General features: G+C 35.0%; 1 protein-coding gene across 4 annotated transcripts in view; it reads right to left on the bottom strand.

Moving 5' to 3' along the window:
• LOC108698411 (protocadherin-19) overlaps positions 1–26,384 on the bottom strand; it is a 117,964-nt gene that overhangs the window by 21,027 nt on the left and 70,553 nt on the right. For 2 of the 4 annotated variants that reach the window (XM_018229881.2, XM_018229878.2), the window contains exon 4: positions 21,460–21,632. In XM_018229881.2, coding sequence (XP_018085370.1) covers positions 21,460–21,632 — 173 coding nt within the window. The remainder of the gene's footprint in view (positions 1–21,459; positions 21,633–26,384) is intronic. The other 2 variants (XM_018229882.2, XM_018229880.2) reach the window with 1 other exon arrangement.

Raw genomic sequence — 26,384 nt, 5'->3', positions numbered from 1 at the left:
CTTCAAGGAAAGATAGAATAAAGCTTCAAGATGATCGGGGGATTGTGGTGCAAATTAGGCATTTTGCTGAGCAAAATTGCAAGTGACACAGGTAGCTCAGAGGACACATTCACATTCCATTCAACATATGGGAATATGAAAACTAAATTGCATACAGTGCCACTCTATACATACATAGGCATCGATTAATTAACAATGTGGCCCTATCTGGAAATATATTCTCTGGGCAATTTAAATACTTAAGCAATTTACTGAGCTCATGTCTCAGAGCCTTCGCTAGTGTTACCTCCATTCTATCTTTCATCCTGCAGGCAAGTTAATCTTCCACTTTCTCGAACATTTGCTGCACTTAGAGGCAGCTGCTCCTCCAATTAATGAAAAATAATTAAATGACTTTATTACACACGTGTATCCTTTTCTACAGTTTTCTGTTCATACTTTCTCCTGTTCATATTTTTATATCAAGGTTTTGTTTAAGCTTTTACTTGAGTAACATTATATGAAATACAAGTATGTTTTTTTTATCAAGTCGGTTTTTTGGGTATCAGTTATGTTAAATATTATGTCTATATTAGACATTTAACCATATGTACTAGATAAAATCTCTGGTAAGTTCAAAAGCTGAATTTATGATTCTAGTGTCAAGAAACAAGCTCAAGAAACCTGAGCAAGGGGCTGTGGCAAAAGCTGAACAGTCTCAAGGAGGCACAGATCCAGATCATCCCTGGATAGGTGATAGCAAAAGGCCATTGTTCAAATCATGGGATGTTGTTTATTAATATTAAGAAGAATAAGCTGTTCTGACATATCCACTATCTCTGTCTATGTCGTATATACTTTAATTTTTAAAGTTATTTGTAAATGTATCTGCTATTAAAAGCATCTTTCTCTTACTATTGACTCCACTTGATGTTCTGACTACTTCTACCATTACAACTTTGTATCGGTATTCACCTATACTTCAGCCAAGACCCCAGTTCCATAATGCTTTAAATGTTCTTTAACAAACCAAAGAATAAGGAGAGTAACAGTAGCATGCCGGGCATTGAGGGAAATAAAGTTTATGCAGTCACTGAATTGAATGCCAATATGCGTCAACCTTTTTATCTCTGCATTATCTATTCATAATCATTTCTTCTGGATATTTCCTGGCAAATAATTAAAAGGAGTACCCTACACAAATTTAATTCACCATTTGAGATATACGACAGGCATTACATTAACAAAGAAAAATTGTTGATGGTGTTCTCATTTAGAGGGAAGCTATTTCCAAATGTTATTAAACCATAAACTGCAGATTATAGCTTTGGAAACAGTTTTATTGGACTCTCTTCTAGTGGTCACAAGTTAAACACTGTTTAATTCTCCAAAGTTTTTCACTGCAATCCGGTATCATAGCCTGTTGTGTCTTCCTTACAGATTGGCAGAAGATGATCCTTCAGGACAGATGTTTTTGCAATTTTCAGTGCAAAATTCTCATACTAAAATATATGATTTAATAAAACAATAACTGCTAGATATTTCAGTTCCGACCCAATTTTTTTAGGAGATTTTGCAATGAATACATGCATGAATATATAAAAATGATTATTTAAAACCAAAGGAAGATGAGATTTTATAATGTAATGCCTGACAAAGTAATGCCTTGAGAAGCTATATTTACAAAATCACAATTCAAGAGGTTATTATTTTAGATATTATGAAGAATAGCTGCCACCATCTATAGGGAACCCCATTAGAGTGGCAAGTAAGCCTCACAAGTAAGGTTGACCAATTTGAGATGCACGGTCTTTAATAGTAGCAATAAGGCCTTTTAAAAAGCAGACAGATTAAGTGCAAAAGATTACAATATTGGCCTTACAAGTATTTTAACAACAAGTCAGTAAATAAGATTTGTCTTCCTTTAGTATAAACCTAAGTGTTAAATATGGTCAGCATCCACAACTAAACACAGCAGTCAATGCAATCTGATACAGAATTTCTTGGTTACCTGAACAGAGTATAACACTACCTGGTTTGTATTTTCGGCTATATAGCTTCCCTCTGGGAACTTGTTTCCTCTAACCTTAACCTTTGAATTAATGATGGTAATAATGAGACCTTTTGCTAGTTTATGACAGCTGTCAGTTGTAACAAGAATAGCCTCTTGCAAGACAGAGCAGATGTATTGAAGCTGTTACTGTAGAACATTATTAAACTTAAAATATTATTCATGGAAGGAGTAAAAAAAAGCATATGTAGGTATCTTATCAAACTAATACTTTCAATGTTTTTTTTTAATTATACAGAAGATATACAAATATTTATCAGATGATACCCATGTTCATTAAAATGCCTTATTTAAATGTATACTACTCCAGTGCAGGTTATTTTTCAATGTATCCCATTTGTGCGCCTCGGATAATGTGGCAATTGAGAAAACAATAATTTTTAAAAACAAAAACAAAAAAAAAGATGTTTTATTAATTGGTTCAAAAATAGTTTTTTTTTAAGTCATATTGAAAATTTTATTTTTTATGGTTAAATCAATTTCTGTGTTCATATGTAGAACTGAATGGTGCACTTTATGTATAAATCTCCTGCGCATAATGCACACAGTGCCGCCATGTTGGCTAGATGCTCTAATTAATCCAAGTCGGCAAACTGACCCTACTATTCCTCCACCCACAAAATGGACATTCCTGGCTACACAGAGAATATAGCTTTTCCCATCCACAGTATGGCAGCCTGTGCTAAGTGCATTTACCCTTATTGTTCAATTATATACTGGAATCGTGCCTGTGATATTTCAGTACTGTTGTGTTAATAGATCAGTGGTATTTGATAAATACGCTTCTGTACTACTGAAAAATGAACAGAACCCAGTAAGTCTTCTTGCTCTCAGTTGAAGGAAGGACTCATCCAAATGCGCCGCAGTGTAATTAATAACAATGCTAAAGGCAGGCTGTCTGCCAATAAGAGGTAAAACAAACAAATTAGGAACTTGATATGGATACATGTGCCAATACCAAATGGCTAATGTAAATAATGTATAAAGAGCTGGATGATTCTCGACAATGTGGCCATTTTTTTATACTGGAAATGTTGCCATACAGTCATAGTCGGATATGCAGCACTATGAATAAAAATAGCATATGGGGAAAGATTGCTATAGCTTACTCTTAGTAATACATTTTATGTTTTATTTCATTCTCCCAACTACACTGCTGACTGGCTGCTATGGGTCACTAGTCAGGGGCATAATTTGTCTACATGACCATTTAAGTGATGTTCCGCTGTCAGATAGGATGATCCCAGAAGTATGTACTGTATTTCTGATACATAACATTCAGCATCTGGAGCTATTACATGCTTTTCCCTTGAAATTATTATAGCTATTTCCATTCTACTTTTATATTCTTGCATATACTGTACCATTGGGAAACACAAGCTTCCCTAAGGCTGTAAAACCCTATACAAAATATAACTAGCCTTTCTATGAATGCCAGCAAAAAATAGATTTAAGACTAACAATACAAAGATTAATACCAATTTGAGGTTATACACATACCCTGCACTGTAGTAGTTTTGTATTATGCATGGCAATTGCAAGTAAACAGTTAGTACCTATAAAGCACTGGTCATCATATGTGCAGAACAAAAATAGACAATACTGGTACAGCACAGTAGAGACCAAGCAGAATGAATCATACCTTGGGGGTGTATGTTCTAAAGGAACATTAATCAGCTGTGCCCTCAATAGCTGAGCCTAACAGGCTTTCTATTAGGCACACAGAAGTCTTGAGAAAGTCTGAAATTGATTGATGCCAATTACTGATATGAAGTTGTAATTGAACAAAAGAAATCAAGAGGTCAGGGACAAAAGAAAGGGGAAGCGATGTGACCATGAGCGATTCAGACAGATCTGTTTTAAAATAACAATGTCTAGACCTAAAAAAGTATTCGGGTCAATAGCAATTGGAATTAAACAACTTAAATAGGTGGAACCTGAAAAGGGGGAAAAGTCTACAGAGATCAGACGGCAAATAATCAAAAAAAGATTTGTACGAAGTTAAAATCCATCATTTTCAGGATATTCTTGTTAAAGATCCATAAGAAAAAGTTTCCAGGTCATTCAAATATAGAAACAATGTTTTAATACATCATATTTCAATTTATAGAACTCACGAATGGAAACAGTTCCACAGTAAATCTAAGAGAGAACAGGGGCATTGTGCCATTTGAGATTTATCATTTGATTCTCATTCTCAACAATTATAAAAATTTGTATTGAATGGAGCAATACAAAGTAAGGGAATGAACTGGGAATAGTACATTCCATAAGGTGAAATTGAGGCTAAAGTATTCTCACCATATCATTATCTCTTCTAAATACACAAGCAGTGGGCAAACTACACTAGTTCAACTCCTGCTCCCAAAAAAAGCAGGAAAATGGGATTATCCCCCATCATTTAACTTGGCTGTCATTGAAGAACATGAGAAGAAGTAGCAAACTGTTCTATATTCTGTTTGTGACAAAGGCCAGAGAGTCAAGACTGTCTTTATATAAAAATTCCCAAGTACTATACATACGCACACAAAATTATAGCAGTTTATTCTTTTTTAGTAATTGATGTCTGAATGTTTCTGAAATAGAAGGATCTCTTAACTCTCACCCGAAATCCTATTACAGAATTGTACACAAGAGCATAAGAGTGGCAAATATTATGCACTTTTGTCAATGCTGCACTAAAAACAAGGCCTGGTACTCTTCTACTTTTTTAACTCCACATTGAAGGTCGGCTTTTGTTGCTCAGCTTCTAAAATGCAATATTCTTGGGCCGAAGTGGAAACCAGTGTCATAGTAAATGATGAATCACATTGGTGATTTCTGCAGGGTTCAAATGAATCAGGACAGAAAAAAGGAACCACTGTTTCCGGTTCTAACAGATGTAATATCAATGGCCTCCTTGAGAACAGTGATGACGTTTTTTTTCATGGTCAATAGTTGCAATTACATTGCAGTGACTGAATCATGCATTTAATCACCAGTGAAAATAATCCCATGCTTTACTATACTTAGCAGGATGTAAATGAACATACTTATGATTACAGTAATAGAGAATAATCCCTAGAGATCAAGAAAACCACTTAAAGAAAGTTGAAATTCCAAAAAGTCTGAGTTTCCTTGGTTTCTAAAGGATTGGGGACCGCAAGAGAGAATTTAATTTAATTCATATATTGTGCAAAGAACATGTGATGCTGTTTGGAAATAATTGTTTTACAAACTAAAGGCTCACTTTGCAATATCTGTACTGGTTTAATACTAATAAGCAAATAATAATAATACTAGAATATCTGCTTTATCAAATAAACTTGTGCTGAGGGAATTGTTTGGGTGAAATAAATCATTACCAGTTGACTTATCTATAATAAGTGTAATGACACAGGACTGAAATAATATGCAGGAAAAGTACAACCAGAGAGAGAATGTAGATTCAAGTGTTCTACCTTTATCCATTGATTAGATTGAAAAATCAATGCCATGTCCTCTTTGTTTATTGTTTTATATATGATTTTGTACTGATGTTCCCTTTTTTTGGAGACTGAGCTGAAACATTATTGAAGTGGTCATATAAGGACCACTACATATAGTTATATTGACATCTATAAATAGGGCAGGATTTCAATGCTTTGCAAGTCAATGCTTCGTAAATATTTTGCCATTTCCAAAATCTGTTAATTATCTGTTTGAAATATTTTATTTGGTTTTCACAATAAACCATAAAAATCAATATGATAACAAATAGTATGCAGAATAAGAAGATTAATACAATGAAATCTGTTAATTATGTCACTGGCTTTAGCTAAAAATAGAAGAAGAAAAAAAGTAGGGAATTGGATACATATTTCCTTATCAGGATATGCTCAGCATAAAACCCACACAATGTTGTTTTGCTAGAAATAACTGGCTATTGCAATGGCCTTTAACGTACAGTTTCAGTAACATTAATATGAATACAGCACTGAAATCTCAATCTCTCCACTATGTGCAGAACAAGTAAAACACACCTGAATACAGGTAATAGATAATTCATTATCCGAAAACCTATTATCCAAATTAGGGGAAGGCTATCACCCATTTTAATTAAATAATTGATATTTTTAAAAATTATTCCCTTTTTCCTCTATAATAATAAAACAGTACCTTGTACTTGACCATAGCTAATATATAATTAATCCTTATTGGATCCTTGTTGGGGTTAATTAATGTTGAATTAATGTTATCTGGAAAACCCTGGGTCCCGAGCATTCTGGATAGCAGGTCCCATCCATATATTACATTCAATGCTGACCAAAATGAATGGCAATCTTAGTATTCATTCTGCCCTAATGAAATAATTATACAAAGTAAAATAATGAGCTTGTTTGGTTTTGTTTTGATTATTTACCAGTTTGTTTTCTCATTTGCGGAAAGGTAGACTTTACACAAGCTCAGCCTAATGAGTATCTTATGCAGCCGTAAAAATGATTTCAATAGAGTGAGAATAAACTTCAGGAGTAAAGGAAGAAGACTGCTCTGTTTTCCAGCTATGATCTACAGCGCAACTGTCAGTCCCCAGATGTTGGACTACAGCTGCAGTTCTCTGTTCCATGAGAATGATTGGAAGTTGGATGTATCACAAATTCTCTGGAGATCCAGAGATTGCACGTGGCTGATTAATAGTATGTTCTGGACAGAGCTGAGTTGCTTGAAGTTTGAGAAGTGATAGTGATAGAAGAGCACACAAATTATTTCAGATTTGACTGAAGCACCCATATGTGGGGATATGAGCTGGGTGCCACTGAGAAGATGTAGCTGTAGAAGTGACAGATCTGTGCAACCTTGGAGAAAGGATCATTTCTAGATTCTGTCTCATTGCCAGTTGTCTGTGTAATTATGCCCCCACTCCAACTGATATCCCTTTCTTAAATGGAATTATTAGTAGCATATCATCTTTCTGCTGTCAAACTACAGATGGAAACAATTAATGTGTGGGTGGAATATGGATTTCTCTATTAGTAAGCAGGAATATCTTATGCAATATAAAGGGATATATTAATACATTTCAATGGGATAAAACCTGCTCGCATAGACAAATATATGCAGTACATTCTATTTTCAAAAGAGCATTTACCTTGTAATTGTCTACTGTAAAATGTGTAACTACATAATAATAATCAGCTTGAATTGTTCAATTACATGATATACAACTAAAATGTACATGACACACACTTTATACAACACATTCATGTATAATAAAATGATCACACTACAGAGGTCTTCTTGGTAAATGTAACTGGCAATTAAGAATGAATACCTTGGTTGTTATAAGAACCTTTCTCTAGATTTTGTTGATTCTTAATAGGTTGTAATTAAATTTGGCATCATTAATAATATATACAAAGAATGAATACCTTCCTTGCTTTGTACACTTGATATTATTACTTTATAATATTATAATACACAAAAGCCATGAATATCGTGTAAATTATATCCTTATAAACGGTGAGTTCTGATGTCATCAGTTATAAAGGGCGAGTTCTGATGTCATTTCTGTCACATGACTCACTGAAACTTGTGTATTATAATAAATAAAGTACCCCCACTTGCAAAATATGAGGCTATTAGAAGTTACCTCGGAGTTCCATGACTGTATAAAAACACTCGGTCTTCGGCCTCGTGTTTTTATATGGTCATGAAACTCCTCGGTAACTTATAATATCCTTATATTTTACAAGAGGGGATACTTTATTCACTATATAACTTATTATTAGTAAAATAAATGTCTCCGCCAATGGGGTGTGCATTTTTCTTTAACATTACTACTGTATATGTGAATTTGAGGGCCACTGTATTAAAGCTGCTCTGTCAAGACAAAATCAAGGCCAAGGGATGTGCTTAATATCTTTTCTGAATTTGGCCCCTCTAGCTATATGTGTCAGTAAAAATGCGCAGAACTTTTACAAAGCATCCCTAGTACAAAAGTGTAAATGCTATTGAAGTACAACTCGTTCTCTGCAAAATGCAGCAATTCAAGTCTATATAGTATGAAATGACCTATGTAAAAATAGCACCATTTATTGGAACTGGATACAGACCAACGGTTTAACTGCTGCAGGCCTATCTTTCATTTTAACAATCAAACAGAAGTTTATGGCAGATAAGAAACACTTGGCCCACTCAGAGTGCTGATTTCTACCTACTGTAAAATATCAGGCGCCGCTAGATTTTTGACTTTTATTGGGCAAAGTATTTAATTTTTCTTTTTTTTTTGTAATAATATTAACAGCAAAATCTTTATATGTAAGCTAAACTGTTATTTTTCCCAATACATATACTAGAAGATATTTTATTATAAATGTTTCTGTACAGGAAAGCTTATATATCTGCATACTGCTATTTACTGGAAATATCAGTACTTGTTTGGATAAAGAAATATTGAGAAAAGGCTCTTATTAGACAATATCTCCAATGGTCAATCTCTTATGGAAATGATTGGCTGGTTTAGTTTGAAGCATCTCTTACCCATGATATTTACTTTAAAAAAGCTAAAAAAACAATATAGAAATGATAAATATAACCCAACTTTTTGCTTGCTGCCCTTGAGATTTTATGAGTTACAAGCCCTACTTCAGAAGAAGCGTACCTTATTGTAGTTTTGCCTCTGAATTCCATTAACCTTAATCACTGTTTGGCATATTATAAAGTAAAGTTTAACCAAAGGTAGAACCCTTCAAAGTAACACATAATCTTTTAGAACACAAGGCAAATGGTTCTACTGAAACTCTTACTGCTGTACACCACAGAATGAAGTACTGCTCTCAAGAGGCTTTCAACCACTACAGATTCATCTGCTTCAGGCATAACTCTGCCCTTCCTGGTATTGAAGAAACTCACTCATTGTCATTATTCTGCATTCTGCCTTTCAAACATCATCAACTGATCGCTGCTTATAAATCTCTTCTCTGCCCAGCACTCCTACAACCCCTTGTCTTTCCAACACACGACCTTGGTACCTGCTCCAAGGAAAAAGATATCACTAATTAATATAAAATTTCATCCTAAGCCCCCTCAGGCATGTGTGTGCCCTCTTGCACTCACCATTTTCTCATCTTCAGCTGCGACAGGGGGTGGGGGAATCTCTGTATCTGTAAAACTGCTTTATAGTCCATCATAGCTGCCCTGTCCCCTAACACTGACATTGTCAATCCTAGGTCAGCTTGCATATTAACATATTTTGTCTCATCTTTGCTAAAGTTACCATGCAACCGAGAAAGTACCTTTCCTTACAAGACACCTTCTCTTTAAGAGCATCACTCATATTTTCTCATACTTTTTTTCTTGTTTCCTTCTCTCTTTTCATCACCTGTAATCCATGATTCTTTCTCTACCATGGTCATTTGCAAGAAAAACTATTGACTTAACCATAACTAAATTTAAGGGTTTTTCAAATGCCTGTGACACTATTCATCACATTAGCCACCTAGAAACAGTTCTATTTATATCTAAAACACGTGTTCTTCATGGTTTTCCTTCTGAGCAACTACAAGTTACTTGGTAAGTACATAACATGACAACTAAACAAAAGCCAAATGAAGAACTTTGCACATACAAACCACACATATTGATAAGACCAAAATGCTGTTTTTCCCAGCAAGCACAATGCATAATAATACACAAAGGTCAAACTATAATAGTATGACCCTGATTGGAGTATACACTGTTTTAACCTTTCTCTAAACAACCTTTACTTTAGCTCTACTTTATGTTTCTACTTTGAGCAAAGATAGTCTATCTAAGCTTCAACAACACTTCTAAGTATGTTTCTAATATTTCGAATTGTAGATAACTCCATATGTTTTATCAAGGGTCATGTGTCTTTCAGCATTGTAAGAACAGAGGGTTGTCTTTGTTTTTTAGTATCCATAATACCTGTGCGGTTAAATTCAACATCAGGCTTATCTAAACCCTCCCAAAGATTTATTCCTAAATCAATTGCTTTATTTCATGTGTTGCTCTTCATTCAGAGTTCCAAATATAGGATGGAAAAACCAAACATAAAAAGATTAAAAAAAAAAAATATATCCCTTATATGGGGTCTTAAGCAAAGAACAACAGACATAAATGCACAGTGTGCCCAATACTTAAGGATGAAAACTAAAACACATATATTTAAACTCAGGTAACTTTAGGTTTTTTAGGTGATGAACACCCCAAAAAGGACTGAGTTCCTTACTAAATAACCCCTAATAGAATTTAAGGGTCTGTTTTCATCTTTAATCATTTGTCCTATAAACATTACACTGCCTGGATACAGAGTAAAGGTGTGAGACAAATATAAGGTATGATACAGAAAAAAGATTAGCTATTTCCATCTGTGTAAGGCTGAACCTGTGCCTACCTGGAAAAGCTGATAATGCATTAGAGGAGCAGTCCGTGCTAAAAAGCTTCTGCCACATGTGTAATTAAACTATGTATTCACATTTCCCCATCCATTCTTTTTCCCTCTATAATGCAGAGGGTTAATTTTTGTCTTTATCAGCAATTTCCCTGGCTTTTGAGACATCTGCTGTGATACATCACAACGGATCACACAATTTCACATCACTTTTATAAATGTTTATAAATGAGCCTCAACAGCAAATTCAGCTTGTTATAAAGGATTGACAGGTGGGTAAACATTATTTCTTCATAGCCAGTATTCTCATGTGTGAAGGCAAAGAATTTAGTCCTTGGAAATATACTGAGCTTTCCAATTAAATGGATAACTTGTGGTTAAAGGCATACTATGGCCTTCTTTTCTTATTTATGTATAATATGACATTATATATATATATATATATATATATATATATATATATATATATATATACAGTATACTGTATATATATATATATATATATATATATATATATATATATATATATATATATATATATATACAGTATACACACATACACATTTTATTCCTGCCTCAAGGATTTGATTTTTCTCTACAGGGCATTTCTGGCTTTTTTTGTTTAATTTCAAGTAACTTTCCCCATATACATTTCAATGATGATAAAGCTATTTGTAAATGATAAGAATGCTGTGTTTGTTTCTCCCTTTCTGTTCTCTACATGTCTAATTCAGACTCTGGAATGAATGCAGTAGGTTAGCCAAATGGTTTCTAGTGCACTGAATCAGGGGTCAGAAACAGCTGTGCAGAGATTTTAAACAGCTTTATAGAAGCAATTGCATTTAGCAATATCTTTAAAACCAATGAAATGTATATGGGAAAGCTGCTTAGAATTATTTTCTTTCGTTGTGCAAAAAACAGCATTTGGCTGGACATCCCCTTTAACTTACCTTGAATCATCATCCTTTAAGTCTAAGTTAGTAATTTTCTGACAGTTTTGGGTTTAACTATGTTTTTGTATTTTACTATTTATAACCAAATCTTGCCTTAACCCTTTACATACTGGTAAAAAATGCTAGCATTAAATTGTGCTGATTCTGTAGATTCTATATTTCCACCATTTGAGGTCCACCTTGGTATGTGTTCACTGGCAGTAGGCATGGATAGATCACCAGGCACTTACACTAAAACAAGGAAATGTGTTTATAGTTGCAGCCTGCAGTCTGCTTGTTATGGGTTACTAGACCTGTAGCAAACTTGCCTTTAATTACATTAAATCAAGGCAGTATAAAGCCTATTGCAGTGGTGACAGCAACATTTCTCAGTGATGCAAAGCTAAGGCCTCATTCACATTAACAAGAAGAACTGAGCCCACTTTAGTTCTATCTGTGGTTAGTAAGAAACCTATTGAAGCAAATGGGACACAAGAGAAAATGCAATTGTGTAAAATAAAATTGCTGCATAAAAGAAAAACGTATTGATGAGCTATTTTTTTCGCCATGAGTAGAGTAATGGAAGAGAGTCGCACAAACACCATATTTGTTGCAGGTGGGGAGCTTACCCCTTTTATTGTCACCACCCGTGCATTAACGTTTCAGCTGGGTTTTCACCCTCCCTTCATCAGGAGGTGCGGTCATTTTCTACATTGGACTCATTTTTTCGCCAGCCATGGATTCACAAAACTGCGGCAAACATTTGCCTAGGAAAAATTTGCCGCAACAAAAAAGTTGCAGAGACAAAAAAGTTGGCCATTGACTTTAATGCATTTGGACAAAAAAGTCGCCATAAAAAATACCCATTGACTTTAAGAAAAAAAAAATGCCCATTTCATTTGGAGAGAGAAAAATTGTTAAGTGCGTAAAAAAATCTTGATGCCCATTGACTTCAATGCGTTTCAGAAATGTTTCGCAAACTTTTTGGTAAAAAGGGACAGATTCACTCATCGCTAATTTAGATATGTTTTATGAAGCTTTGCTCAAACTAACTCCTCTTTTTATGGCAAAAAAAAAGATTTTACACTGTATTCCCTGTGGAATTTCAATAAAACTGAATTCAAAACCAATTTTTTTACAAACCTTTATATATAAGTATTGATGGCTTGAGAATAAAAATGAGACTTAAAAACGCAGGTACTCGCTTAGCCAAGTGCAAGGCTAGGCCACGCCAGTGAATATACTTTACTCGAGAAACCTAGCTATGGGACACAATATATAAGATTCATTTTATGGCAGTTTCTGTTTTATTGGTTAAAGCATTTTAAACTCAACAATAAATCCCTGAGCGCTGTCTATATTTTATCTCCATAGCAACTAGAGCTGTCACTGACATTTAAAAGGAAAAAATATATAATTTAAATTTTTCTTCTAAGATTGGAGTCACCACTCTGACTCCTGTGGACTTTCATTGACTCCTTTAAATTGTACTAGCAATTAAAATAAAAAGCTTGCTTTAATGTGGGAATATTGATTTATTACTACCTGTTTACTTTTACTTTAACATTTTCAGAAATTTAATGTCATAGTCGCTGACGTTTGGGTAAATCTTTATTTTGTATCATTCACAGACTGTAGATTTGCACTGAATGGGAAGATATTTTATGCAATAAAATATAACATGATGATCTAATTATCATTAAACACCCAATGTAATATATCCCAAGGGCACCATGCCAAGGATCTGCTGGATGGGGGTGTTGTGTGTTGATTGGCTGCTATAGGTTACTAGAACTGGTACAAAGTCTTTACCTTTTATTACAGTAATACTATTTTAAAATTAAACAGGAAAGAAAAACTTTAACAGGAATACTTTAAAAGTATCAGCCTGAACTATCAGTAGAAGAAAAAAGTTTAAAAAATCCTATAAGAGGCATTTTGGTTTGGGCATTATGGCAACAGCAGTTTTAACATAATGAGAAAACAATAACAAACATGGATGAGCTCTAAACTCTTCCTCTGATAACAGCAGACAGGAAAGGTTTACGTTCCGTAGGTGTAGGCTCCTGTCCTGCACATATTTAGCATATGGGAGACAAAATAAGAAGCAAAGAGATTTTGAGGCAATCAATCACATGATTCATAGGCACAAACACATTTCGTTCTGTTCTCCATTTTGCCCTTTGTAAATAATGCACGGGCTTGAAGTTGCAAAGTGCTAGCCCTTAGGGGAAAGTGCATGGATCAGCAACTGAAAGGGTCAGTCAAAGGTGATAACAGCAGCATCACGAACATCATGCACTCGGGAGGTAGCACTCTTCTCCTAATAATGTCCTGAGGATGGCTGGGAGACAGATGCTTTGGGTTATATATTCATGACTTATTACAGACACTGTAATACTGTCTGCTTGGGGCTATGGAGAGAGAATTCCATGTTTTGTATGATTGAGTTTAAAGATGTGCTTGAGTATCATAAGATGGGGATGTATGGGGAACAACTTGCACCTTCTGCAACATGGAGCCAGGGCTGGATCTACCAGTCTTGTATAACTGACCATGGGTCAACACTGTCAAAACAATACAGACAATAAAGACAATACATAGATTGAATTTATAATAGTTCACACATGTACCAGTACTCTCTGTGCCAGCCCCAACTGCCAGTATGTTGAAACCAAGGCAAACTAATCCAGTTATGTAAGTTACTTATCTGAAGCCATACTCAAGGCCAATATGTCAAGCAAAATTGCCTGACCCTTGTTTTAATAAATGAGGCTACTGAAGAATGAAACTGATTGGATCCTATTGGATCATGTCCGCCCATATAAGCAGAAAAAGGGGACAGTTGCCTCCTCTTTTTCACAATTCCAGCAGGATCGGATTTTACGGATCACAGACCTGAATCAGTACAATCTGTCCAATCACATGCATAACTAAATGCGTCAGGATTAGATGCTCAGGAAATCAAGCAGGTGATTACATTTTGTGCGTGGCCAGATTTGCCAACTCAAGGGCCTTCAGAAGAACAAAAAACAGTGTAAAGTATCAACCAGAAAAGGTCTTGTAAGTAAAAGGTGCACTTAATATACTATATCAAGGTATATAATCATTGATTAACCTTGTCTGCTCATTAACTTGATTAGCTATTAACAATCAATAAGATAGTTACATGTATCTTACAGTATATACTCAAGTAAATTAGAAATGTACAACTCCCAATAATACTGTTTCATTAAATAACTATTACTGTCCCTCTATAGCCAACTAGTGAGCGATGTAAATTTCAGCCCAAACAAATCCATAGTGTTTAGGTGGATGTTGGGGAATCTTTATGATACAGTACTTTTAAAGTCAACCCCCGCCATTCTTATTGCAATAACAAAACAATAATTATAAGCAGATGTTTTTCTGTTTGTCTCTTATTGATTACTGGGGCTTTGAAGCAGCCTGCTGAGTGAAAAAGAAGACAGAGCCAGCGAAAAAAACCCAGCACCACTGGCCTATCAGCTCCATCAAATAATGCAAGCATCTCTGCTCACATACCCAGGTCTTGCACTCCGTAGCAAATAGGCTTATTCCTATTATTCCCTCAGGTTTCTGCAGGAGAGATAACAGATACCATGGTAAATAAAATGTAGTAAAGAACGATTTTCTGTGTTTGTTATCTTTAAGGTTATGCTGCCACTCAGCTGGCAGAAGTCTTAAAGCACTCCCCAAGCATACAGATGAAAAGTGCTGTGCCATTGTTTCCAGCTATAAGGAAATTATACCTTTTTTTTTGGATTCCTAAAATACATAAAGACATCACAAATGAAAGCAGACATATTTTATATCTACAGAGAAATGTATATGTGTGTATATATATATATATATATATATATATATATATATATATATATATATATATATATATATATATATATATATATATATAAAACAGTATGTTCCTTAAAGGAGAAGGAAAGGTTAAAACTAAGTAAGCCTTAACAGAAAGGTCTATATACTGTAAATACACCAGTAAACCCCCAAAGTAATGTTGCTCTGAGTCCCCTGTCAAAAGAAACACAGCATTTCTTACCTTCTATTGTGTACACATGGGCTTCTGTATCAGACTTCCTGCCTTCAACTTAAACCTCATTGCCCTGGGCAAGAGCATGCTCAGTTTGCTCCTCTTCCCCCGCCCCCTCCCTTCTCTACTGTAATCTGAGCCCAGAGCAGGGAGAGACTCAGGCAGGAAGTGATGTCACACCATGTTAATACTGCAGCTCCTATCCTAAACAAACAGAGAGTTTCTAGAGCTTTTTACTCAGGTATGGTAAAGAATTCTACAGAATAAATATAGCATTCTAGCTTGCACTATTGCAGCTAATCTATTGGCAATAAAATGCCTCCGTAGCTTTCCTTCTCCTTTAATATTTTTTTCTCTATGTCTACAGTTCACAGTTCAGCAACCTTACCAGTCCCATTGCTCATTCCCAAGTGATGTAATGCTGCCTTGTGGGTGCGCAGAAGTCAAGCTTCTTCACATATATAAGCACAATTATACGTGATATTACATGGACTGGGAGGGAGTTTCAGCACCCTTTTTAATACAGCCATGGGGCGAAATAATTCATTGGTTTAGATGACCTTTAAGGAGCTAGTAAGGCTAAAACAACACTTTGCTTTAAGCTATTGCTAATTGTATTTCTTTTCTTGTACTTGTAGATAAGTGAAATTTAGAGAAAAAAAAGAAAATATATACAATACACTGGAATGTTTCCAGCCTAAGAGAGTATACTGTATGTATTAAGGGCTATATCACGTATGGTGTTACCTGACTGCCACCCAAACTGCAGTAAAGAAATGTCATTGCTGCTCCAGGCTCCATCAAGTCTTCAAGCAGAGATGGAAAGGCATCCTCCTATCACTGCACACATAGGGCAGATCTGGACTGAAACTGTCTCAGGCAGAGACAGGCCAAGCTGACACATGGAGGGGGGAGCATACACAAATGAACATGAGAGGTACATGTCTAGCACCCCTCCAACTGTTGCACCTTAGGCACATGCCTCTTCTGCCTACTCCTAGGAGTGTGGCATTTCTATTGTTCCCATACTCCAAGACATCCTTTGCACCACTGTAGTCTGGGCACATACACAGAAAACATTTTCTTGGGAGCTTGCTGTACTGCACATGCCACCAACTGAAATCACTCCCAAAGATAGGGATAAGGGAAAACAATGGCTGACACCTCGCTCTGTAGCAGAAGTACTCATGCCCTCATTGCCTATGACCAACACATTCAAATTTGTACACAGGGACACTGGCTTACTAGTATCAAACGATTAAAGTCATTTACATGGCACAACGCCTACAAAAAGAATCACCGCCTACCCTATATAACCTGCTGCTGAAAGAAAATCGACCTCTATTCTATACATTTATGTCAAATAAATCTAGGAACTGATGCTCCTTATATGATTTTAATTTCAGATATTTACGTTTCAAAACAAATCAGTTTGCATGAAGACTGGAGCGAAAATAAGGCCATGCATGAAAGGAAAACCCAGGGAGAAATAGCTCAATGAATTGCAAAGCAGTATCGCTGACCTCAAAGATGCAAATTCAGGCCCTGAGGGACTTAATCAACCCTCTTTGTTGAAGTAGAGATAAAACTTTTTGACAGCAAATACTGTTCTGATAAAAACGGAATTTTCAATTACTTTGTGAGCTTCTGGTAGAGACAGCTATTTGCCCAATAAATAAACTGCGTACAGTCACAGGGAGACAGTTAATTCTTTAAAAAAATTTTTGCTCACATTCAGGCATCAAGGTGTTTAACATACTAAAATAAGATGCTTTATGAATGTTGCACATCAACATCATAAGAGATATAAGGTATTCCAAATAATTACTAAGATATTTCATTTCCTTACAACACTGCTGTGAGTCGATACAGAATCTCAGAAGCCTAACCTTGGCCACTCAAGCAAACACTACAGTATATGGGGTCAGATGTGAAGAGGTGCACGCTGCTCAGCCTTTGTGATGATATAGTTTGATTTCCCATTTTCTGAATATTATCAGCAGGAATAACAGAGCACTCTTTCTATCCGTGCAACATTAAGTATGCAGTGTGCATATGAAATAATAAAAAGTGGCTGGTAAAACCTTTTTTTTCCCATTTGACTCATTTGTGAAATCAAAACAAAAGGCTTTAATGATGTTTACCGTGAATCGCATTAAACAGCTGAAGACCCGTACACATAATCACAGAATTTAGTTTTTTACATCTTTAAGTCTTCTAGCAGTGAAGCTTCCAGCTGAGCGTCAGCTTCAGCTTATCTCAAGACATATCCAAGCACCCTGAGGCTTCAATGAGCCTGAGCACCAAGCTGAATTCATACTTCTTAATTGAAAAAGACAAGATGTTTGCATAGGATGTTTGTATCAGAAAGACATTTAAAAAACAACATTCATGCCCAACTTCAAATGAAAGCTTGGACACCAATGAACTTCTAAAGCTTCTGTCATGTTGGATTGGAAGAATTCTTAAATTTTTGGATAGACTGTATCAAATTGTAAGAAACAGAGCTTTTATCATTTGACTTTGGAATTCAACATTACCAATGAGAATGTGAGCCTGCACTTCGTATACAACTGCTTCCGATATATTTCTTTATTTTAGAGATCAGGAAATCTCTTTTTTTATCCCTTTGCAGAAGCTATTATTCATATGTCCAGCAAATTTCTTAACACTGTTTCGGGTTTCCATTCCATATTTCTGCATTGATTTTATTTTCCTCTTACCTTTCTGCATACTGCCCTTGATAAACCTAGAGAAGTTTACTACAAGTTATTTAATCTAGGGCTAATTGTTCTAGGGGGCTGTTAAGGTAGGTCAGTAGAAGGCAGCTATGTTTGGGGGGATTATGACAACTGATTTCATAAAATGACAACTGAAAAGTAACTAGGAGGCATAAACAAGTGTTACTTCCCATTAAAGATGTCTTAAACACAGAGACATTGCTTGTCAATTCACAAATGGTGAATCATTAATAAGATTCAAACAATTAATAAAATAGGAGCATATCTAATCACCCTTCCCTGGTCTGTATCAGCACATACCGTATCAGCACATACTGTATCACACAGCTAAATATATACAGCTAAAGGTCTGGGTCGGATATGCCTCCATAGCCTACTTTGGTATGAATTACCCCCTCAAACAAGTAAATCCAAATTGAACGTGGTGCACGCCTGAGCAGTATTTATTAACAGGAATTATGTTTTAACACTGTCTCTCCCTAACACATTATTAGTAAAAATAAGAATGTCTGCTAGATATACGAGCACATTATTAGAAAATTAAGATCTGCAGCCCTGGGCTCTGGCCTTTTACCCTTTTTACAGAGCCAAGACTGCTAACTTTTGCTTCTCACTGGAAAAATGCAAGTTGGATGACAACTCCCTAGTGTGACATTACTCTAAACAATGTGTCCAGGGAGATTTCATAATGTCTTTGTGTATAACTATACAGTTGTTGCCGTGAGTTAAGCAGGGAGGTTGGACAGAATACAGTATCATTTTCTTTGTGGGATTCCCATAAAGGCAAAAGATATATATATATATGTATATGTATATATATGTTATGCATACCAATATTTAGCAAAAAAAAATATTAATGGTCTCAAACTGCCTTTTTCTAAATATTTGTTTCTTAATATGTCCCACTTGAGTTGTTGTTGTCAATTTTATGTCTTCCAGCATGTCTGGAAACAGCCAAGAAATGAAGCCACGAAGAAACTTCTCATGCAGTTGAATACCCACATGGAATAGCACTATTATGATGCTATTTCCAGAAAGGGGAAAACAAAATGAGACACAAACATATTCATGCCAAACATACATGAATGCTAAAATACATCTAGTTTCTAGTTTATTTCATGAACAGAAGTGGACATTTACAGTGGTAGGTCCCAATATGTCCAAGTCTTGATCCAATTAAAGTATAGAGTGTTAAACTTCACATCAGTAGTTCTGCATATGTATATAACTCTTTAAACTTCTTCTAGCAGTCATTGCTTACATATAGTGATGGAAGGCACCAACATATTAAGTACATTCACAGCAAATGCATGTTGGAATGACTGCCATCTTGATAACATCCCTGAAGTCTAACTAATGGTGCTAAGTAAATGAACCCCAAGACATGATTAGTTCTCAGTTCACTTTGTTTCAGCATAAATGGATATGATCCACATGAATCTCTCATTTATGAGAAACTGCTGACTTCTACCTCTTACCAGTCACGAGGTGTATAAGAAAGGCTGACTTTCGATAGAAATATGTAACCATTTAATTATATCGGAGAGCAGATTGATTTAGTCCCAAACAGATGTCTGAGGTAATCAGAAACAAGGAAGTTGCATTGAATGTGATCATTAGTCTATTTATAACAGCTTTGTAAGACCTTTCAAGTATAGACAAAGAGAGAGAACATCTTCCTACAGATGCCTCTACACTGTGCAGAAGACTTGTCAACATCTTTCATGGTGGAGTTTTATCTTTATATGAAATGTAATACTACTGGGAACTGAACAGCAGATTGAGGGCCTTCTGGTAAACTTTCATTCAGGGCGGATGCTGATGGAATTTCTGCTGATCAATTGGTAGGCAAATCAATTTCTACCACAATATATAGTTACAGTGTAGTCAGTATAGTCAGTGTCCATCTGGCCCACTTAGTTTGTGTATAATGAAGTAATACCTTAACCTACAGATGGTACAGTCTAAATAAGCATGCTATTAAAAGAAATGGATATCTTTGACAAACTAAAACCTACATAACTTGAGTGCTGTAGTTGCAGATTATATTATATTATAGAGATAATTCTAGTAGCATTTAGTAGATGCTTTTTTTAGGGTTGTATTACAATGTGTAACATTATCAGGTATTGTATGACACTGTAAAACAAGTACTGGGTCACATAGGTTTTTTAATAAATGTTTTTAATTTATTGTATGTTTCTCCTGTACTCAGCCATCCTCCAGGCACATCTTTACCAATCCATTAAGAAGACTGCTTATGCAGCTGAAATGTCAACAATAAATTCTAATCATTTAAACAGAAAAACTAAAGTAACTAGATGTTGTTTGTTATTACTGAAATTCTCCAGAGGAGCCATTTACTCCAAGAGCTTTACAAGGAAAAGAGCATTCCTAAATATTTTTCTATCTATCTATCTATCTATCTATCTATCTATCTATCTACAGTATCTATCTATCTATCTATCATCTACGTGTATATATATATATATATATATATATATATATATATATATATATATATATATATATATATATATATATATATATATATTCATCATTCATTAAGCAACAGCAGAAAATATGTCTCCCTCCTTATTTTACAGATCTCAGAAAAACAGGGAAAAATGAGTCCCCATATTTAATAAAAGGCACTAAGTTTATCCAGCTGCAGTAAGGCCAATAAGATGTTTGTTTTTAAACATGTGCCCTGTAAATTCTATCTGCTGATTGGTAGCTGTGGGTTATTGCACCTGGGCAAACTTAGTTCCGTTTATTACATAACCCCCTAGATGTTTTGCTTCTGATTAAGCAAAATGGAATTGGAAGCAATTTAATACCCTATTGTTCTATTACCAATGTAGCATCTCTTCTAGAACCATATACAGAGCTGTTTTAATTTCCTTCCAAGGATACTGTGTATACTAGGGCTCTCCTTTTAGGCACAAGAAAAGTGTGGGACAAGGTGGCAACAGTTGTATATTATAAGTGTTGTCCTACTTTTGGCATTGACTCCAAGCCTCTAGGCACTCTAGACACCCACAGTCATTTCTTGGAATCTGTTTTTGCTGTAGGCGCCTAGGGAGCCTTGTGCATAATCTGACTCTGTATCACTGTAGCATGGCCAACCTACAGTCCAGCAAAAATTTCTCTAATGACATTCCCAAATGGCTTATCACAAATACTAAAAACTGTTTACCGAGCATTTAAGTAATGGAGAATTACAGAATAAGGCTAACCGTTTATTGGAAGAAATAAAACATTTGAAGACACCAGGTTTTTTTTTTTTACAGTACCTTGCTCTGGCAGCTGATTCCCCATTGAATTGGCACTGGTATTCAGCACATCATTGACAGCCGTGTCACAGTACAAGCCCCGTTGGACATCATGTTCACTGTCAGTCTGGTCACTTTCTTCATGCCCGCTGTCCTTGAGACTATTCCCCTCCAAGTCCTTGAAGGTTGAACTGCTGGGTTGAGAAATAACAATAATTTAGTGTCATGTCAACTTCCATAACATACATTTTGGGACGGCAGCAAATAATCCCCGAAGCAGAAATATACACAGTTGTAGGATTGTCACAAAATATTTTGTTAGAATGTATCAAGATTGAACATAAATTAATTAATTTAAAGTGTATTTAAAGCACTCTTCCCCAGGGGTTGAGTACTGTTGAGCTTCAAACAAAATAGGGAAAAAATCTGCCAAAATGCACTTGCTAATATGTGCTTAATGAAATCTGTGTGTGATGCTGTACTGTACTCATGCTAAACCTGACACTGAGAGGCGCATTATCTGGATTACTAAGTGAATTATCTAGCATTCGGCAATCTTATTATTGTGCTGTATTGATGTAAGTGTTGAAGGCTAATATCAAGACTTGACATTAATATTGATAATAAACCAGCATGTCAAATGGTAACAAGTGATATTGGTGTAGAATGAAATCAGCCTACAGTGTATTAATAGACTGCCTGAGTCATCACAAACCTCATCAACTGCCTAGCCCACCATTCTATTTTCAACAACACAGGACTAGTTCATAGCATGTACTTACGCGGTGATAAAGAGAACAAAAATGAAGTGTACAGCATCTCAGCATATATCAGCTAATTGTAGATATTTTACATCTTTATAATTAGAAGCTGATTTGTTGAAGTGGTAATGTGGGTAGGGCGCCATTTCTTGACTAACGCAGTACAGGCTGGGTGCCAATATTGTTGTCTTTTAGGGTTACACTCTCTATGATTTCAGGGCTGCACATAATTCTTAGTCTTGGTTTTCACCACGGAAGGGAAGTGATTGTTAATAGATTCAAGATTTTTGAAGACAAGGTTTGGAAAAGCCCCCATGTCCCACAAATACCCCCTCTTACAATAATATTACACAATAATCGTGGAACTATTAGTATCTAAAGTCAATGAGCTTGGAGAGGGGTACAGAATGCCACAAAATCGAGCTTTATCTATATTCATATGCCCATAAATATGCAAAAGATATATTTATAGTTAAGTGATATCTGAAATGGGAATGCCTTTTATTCCCATCAGTATCCACATAAGACAAGTCCTATTATCTGACAATTCACTGGCGACCTCAGGGCTGTTAACAGGTTTAAATTAGATTCTTTTTAACCCCCTTTGAGCCGGTATTTCTTTGTGAGGCTGTTCTAAATAAGCCTTTTCAGGCTATTAGAATTTCTACCATTATAATTCACCTGAAATAATTCTTCAAAAGAAAATGAAATAACGTCTGGAGCAAAACTTTAATATGTTTTATACAAATTACATTGAACACTTGCTCATTACAACTTGGACCCTGTATTTAAGACAAAAGAAAATTATGTATAGGTCATTTGTAAATTACTAGAGTATGAGCCAGAAATGGTACTTTTTTTTTTAAATCATAAATTATTTAATACATCTTTGCCATTTAATCCCATGAACAAGGTACATAGTAAATGAAACTATGGGAGTTGGCTCTTCGGGTTCATACAGACTGAGCAGCAGCATGGAGATGCCTAATTGGAAAGTTACAGTACTGGCCTGATAATGATATGATACAATATATAGATATATATATATATTTTTAATTTTTATTTTACAATCAATCTCTCTCGTTGGTCCTTCACAGCAAGGGTGGGAGTAGGAGAGATTTTGCACTTAACCTGAATAATGAACTCCTCACTCTATCTTTAAGTTCTCTGACCGAAATAGTAATGCGGAAGAAAATGATCATTATAGAGAGCAATATGTCTCTTTTTACACTAGATCTAAATGTGTTTGGATTGCTAATGAAAGTCTAACAAAAACAAGAGTTTTTAGATTAAAAATAAAATGTGTCATACGTTGCACTAATGTGAACTATGTTGCCTCGTGACACATCAGGGTGAGCCACAGAATAAATACACCTTTTCACATTTACAGTCTCAAAGATATATAATAATAAATGTCGTACAAACAAAGATACAACAATATTCCTATACTTTGTGCAATCAGAGCAGTGTTTTCTTTTAGAAGAAATGTAGAGCTCGGGACAATAGAAGGCTGCAGAAAGTGAAAATAACAATAATAATAACATTAAAACGAGGGATTGTAATTTATGGACATTGGAAAAGCACTTAGGTTTTGATCTGATGTTTTATAATGCTGACAAGCACATTTGATTATACCCTTATAATGAACTTGTGGATGGATATTATTGGTATTATGAACCAAAAAAATGACATTTCTGACATTAAATTCCAGAGACCATTTTTAACAGTTAATTTTCAGTTTAATATTTTCTCCCCACAGAACAACAAAGTAATTGGTAATAATGGTTTTATTTTACTTCCTTTATAGTGTATTTCCTAATGACCTGTCATGTATTTTACAATGTATGGATGGTCTTGTTCATTATTCTGATTGTGTTTTAATGACTAAACCGTTAAAACTAAAGGATTTTCATATTTATATATATATATATATATATATATATATATATATATATATATATATATATATATATATATATATATATATATCATTATGAAAATTATTGTGAATTTCCAACAAGGGGTAGTGGAATCGACTAATAAAACTATCCTCAATAAGTAATAAAAGGCATTATGTTTGCCTCCAAACCAATAAGATCTTTATTTTTAAATACGAGTTAATGCTACCTGATTTCTCAGGATTAACACTGGGGCTACAGGTAATATTTTCAATGTAATGGATCTATTATTGTTCTCCACTTGCTTCACAACTTACTGAGGGCACAATATTTTTAGTGATATGCTAATATTTACATTGATTCACCATTAGCAGGTGTACACAATACGTATATACAATAATCTTTCGTAGCGGGCTATTTTTTGTTGATGTTATGTGGTTTGGAATCCCTTAATGGGTGATGGATGAATACACAAAATGTGGCCAGTATGGCTCAAAAACCTTTTGGGTAAAGCCCATAGAGAGATGAAGGGCCTGACTTACTTAAACAAGCATCTATCTAATTTTTTTCCTGAAAACAAAGTCAACCTAACCCCCTGCCACGAATTTAATTCATTTATCAATAATTTTTTTGGAATAAGGTTGGAGCAAAAAAAATCGGGGGTCAATTTGTATCGTACAATTGATGCTACGAAAACTTTTTTTATTGAGTTTTCGCATGCAAAAACTCGATTTATTCGAATTATCACACAAAATCCCAGACTTTTCCGGATTATCCAGTGCAAATCACGGTCAAGAAACAACTTCACGGACATCTGCCATTGACTATTACATGACCTTGACAGGTTTGAGATGAAGTATCTTTGGATTTGAATTTTTACTAGCTTTGGGGTATAATAAATCTGTAAACATTCAAAGTTTTTTTTCGATGAAAAATTAGATTTTTCCCTCTAAAAACCTCAACCAGAAAAAATGAGGTTTAATAAATGGGCCCCAAAATTTGTCTAAAGTATAAAGATAAGATATTTAAGATCATTACGTGCTGTTATATATTCCTCGTATCTTAGATTAGGTGACAGCCAAATTAGTTAACTAATGAATAAAATGTGTTAAATATGTAAATTAGCAGATGTTCCCAATACTTGAAAACGAAATGCAGTTAAACCACCAGTCTTATTAAATGCTCTCATTTTTCTCTGTATTCTCCTGACCTAGTACTGTTATTGTCTATAGCCTGATTCTCCTCATCTAAATTCTTCAGGCAGATTACCTCCTTATCTCTGCCCCACAGCCAGATCCATGTTTACTATTTTCTCTCACAGTCCTATAGCAGCCAGCCTGTGCCCCATGTCAAGTCGGCCATGTTTGTTTTTGTGTTCATGTTCCAACAACAACATGTCCTCTCTCCATAATATGTCCTCAACTTTACAGCTCTATTTAATATTTTGCCTGAAAAAGGAAGGCTTGGCCTATATTTATGCATGGTAAAATGACACTTCACCGGTTGTGTATAATGCTGTGTATAATAACATTTGGTTAATAAGCTCTATAAGGTGGTGAATTACCAATTTACAAAGATAAAACTATATAAAGAATGCGTGAATTCTACCCCGGCAAGAAGCAGATAATATATTTAAAGTATATTATATATATATATATATATATATATATATATATATATATATATCCTTATAAGTCAAAATAACTGACCACAGGCAAAGTGCTTTTATTAAGGTCATATAGCTCTAAGATGTAAGGTTACACATGCAGTCTAATCTGAAAAGAAAGGGCTGAACAAAAATTGGATGCTGCATATATGTGCTTGTAAGTGCAACATTTTGAATATCTCATTAAACCTAAGTAAATTAATTAGGCCACCAATCTATATCTATTTGTTTGACCACAGGATCAAATAATTGGGTCCATGGGTGATGTGCTAGTACAGCAAACAGCAAATTAATTGACATTATTGTCTCTGTTGTCACCATGTAACAAGATTTTTGTGATTAAAATGGATTTTTTGCCCTGTTTCTTTTCTGAGCATGTAAGTGATGAGAAGGTTATAAAAAAAGAGATGACTGGAAACATGGAAACACACGATGCAAGCAGGGGAAAGAGCAGGTTCATTCACAGACTTTGAGCATTTGTTGGATTTACCATATGGAGAGCTCCAGGTGGGCTGAAATATACATAACTATTAAATGTTAATAGAGGAAGAAAGCCAGAGCAAAGGGCAGTAAAATAAGCACATATACCCTTATGTGATTCTTGGGCCTGCAAAGCTACTT

Source organism: Xenopus laevis, chromosome 8L (genome assembly GCF_017654675.1).
Source record: "Xenopus laevis strain J_2021 chromosome 8L, Xenopus_laevis_v10.1, whole genome shotgun sequence".
Lineage (NCBI taxonomy): Eukaryota > Metazoa > Chordata > Amphibia > Anura > Pipidae > Xenopus > Xenopus laevis.
This window is presented reverse-complemented; position numbering and strand designations above follow the sequence as displayed.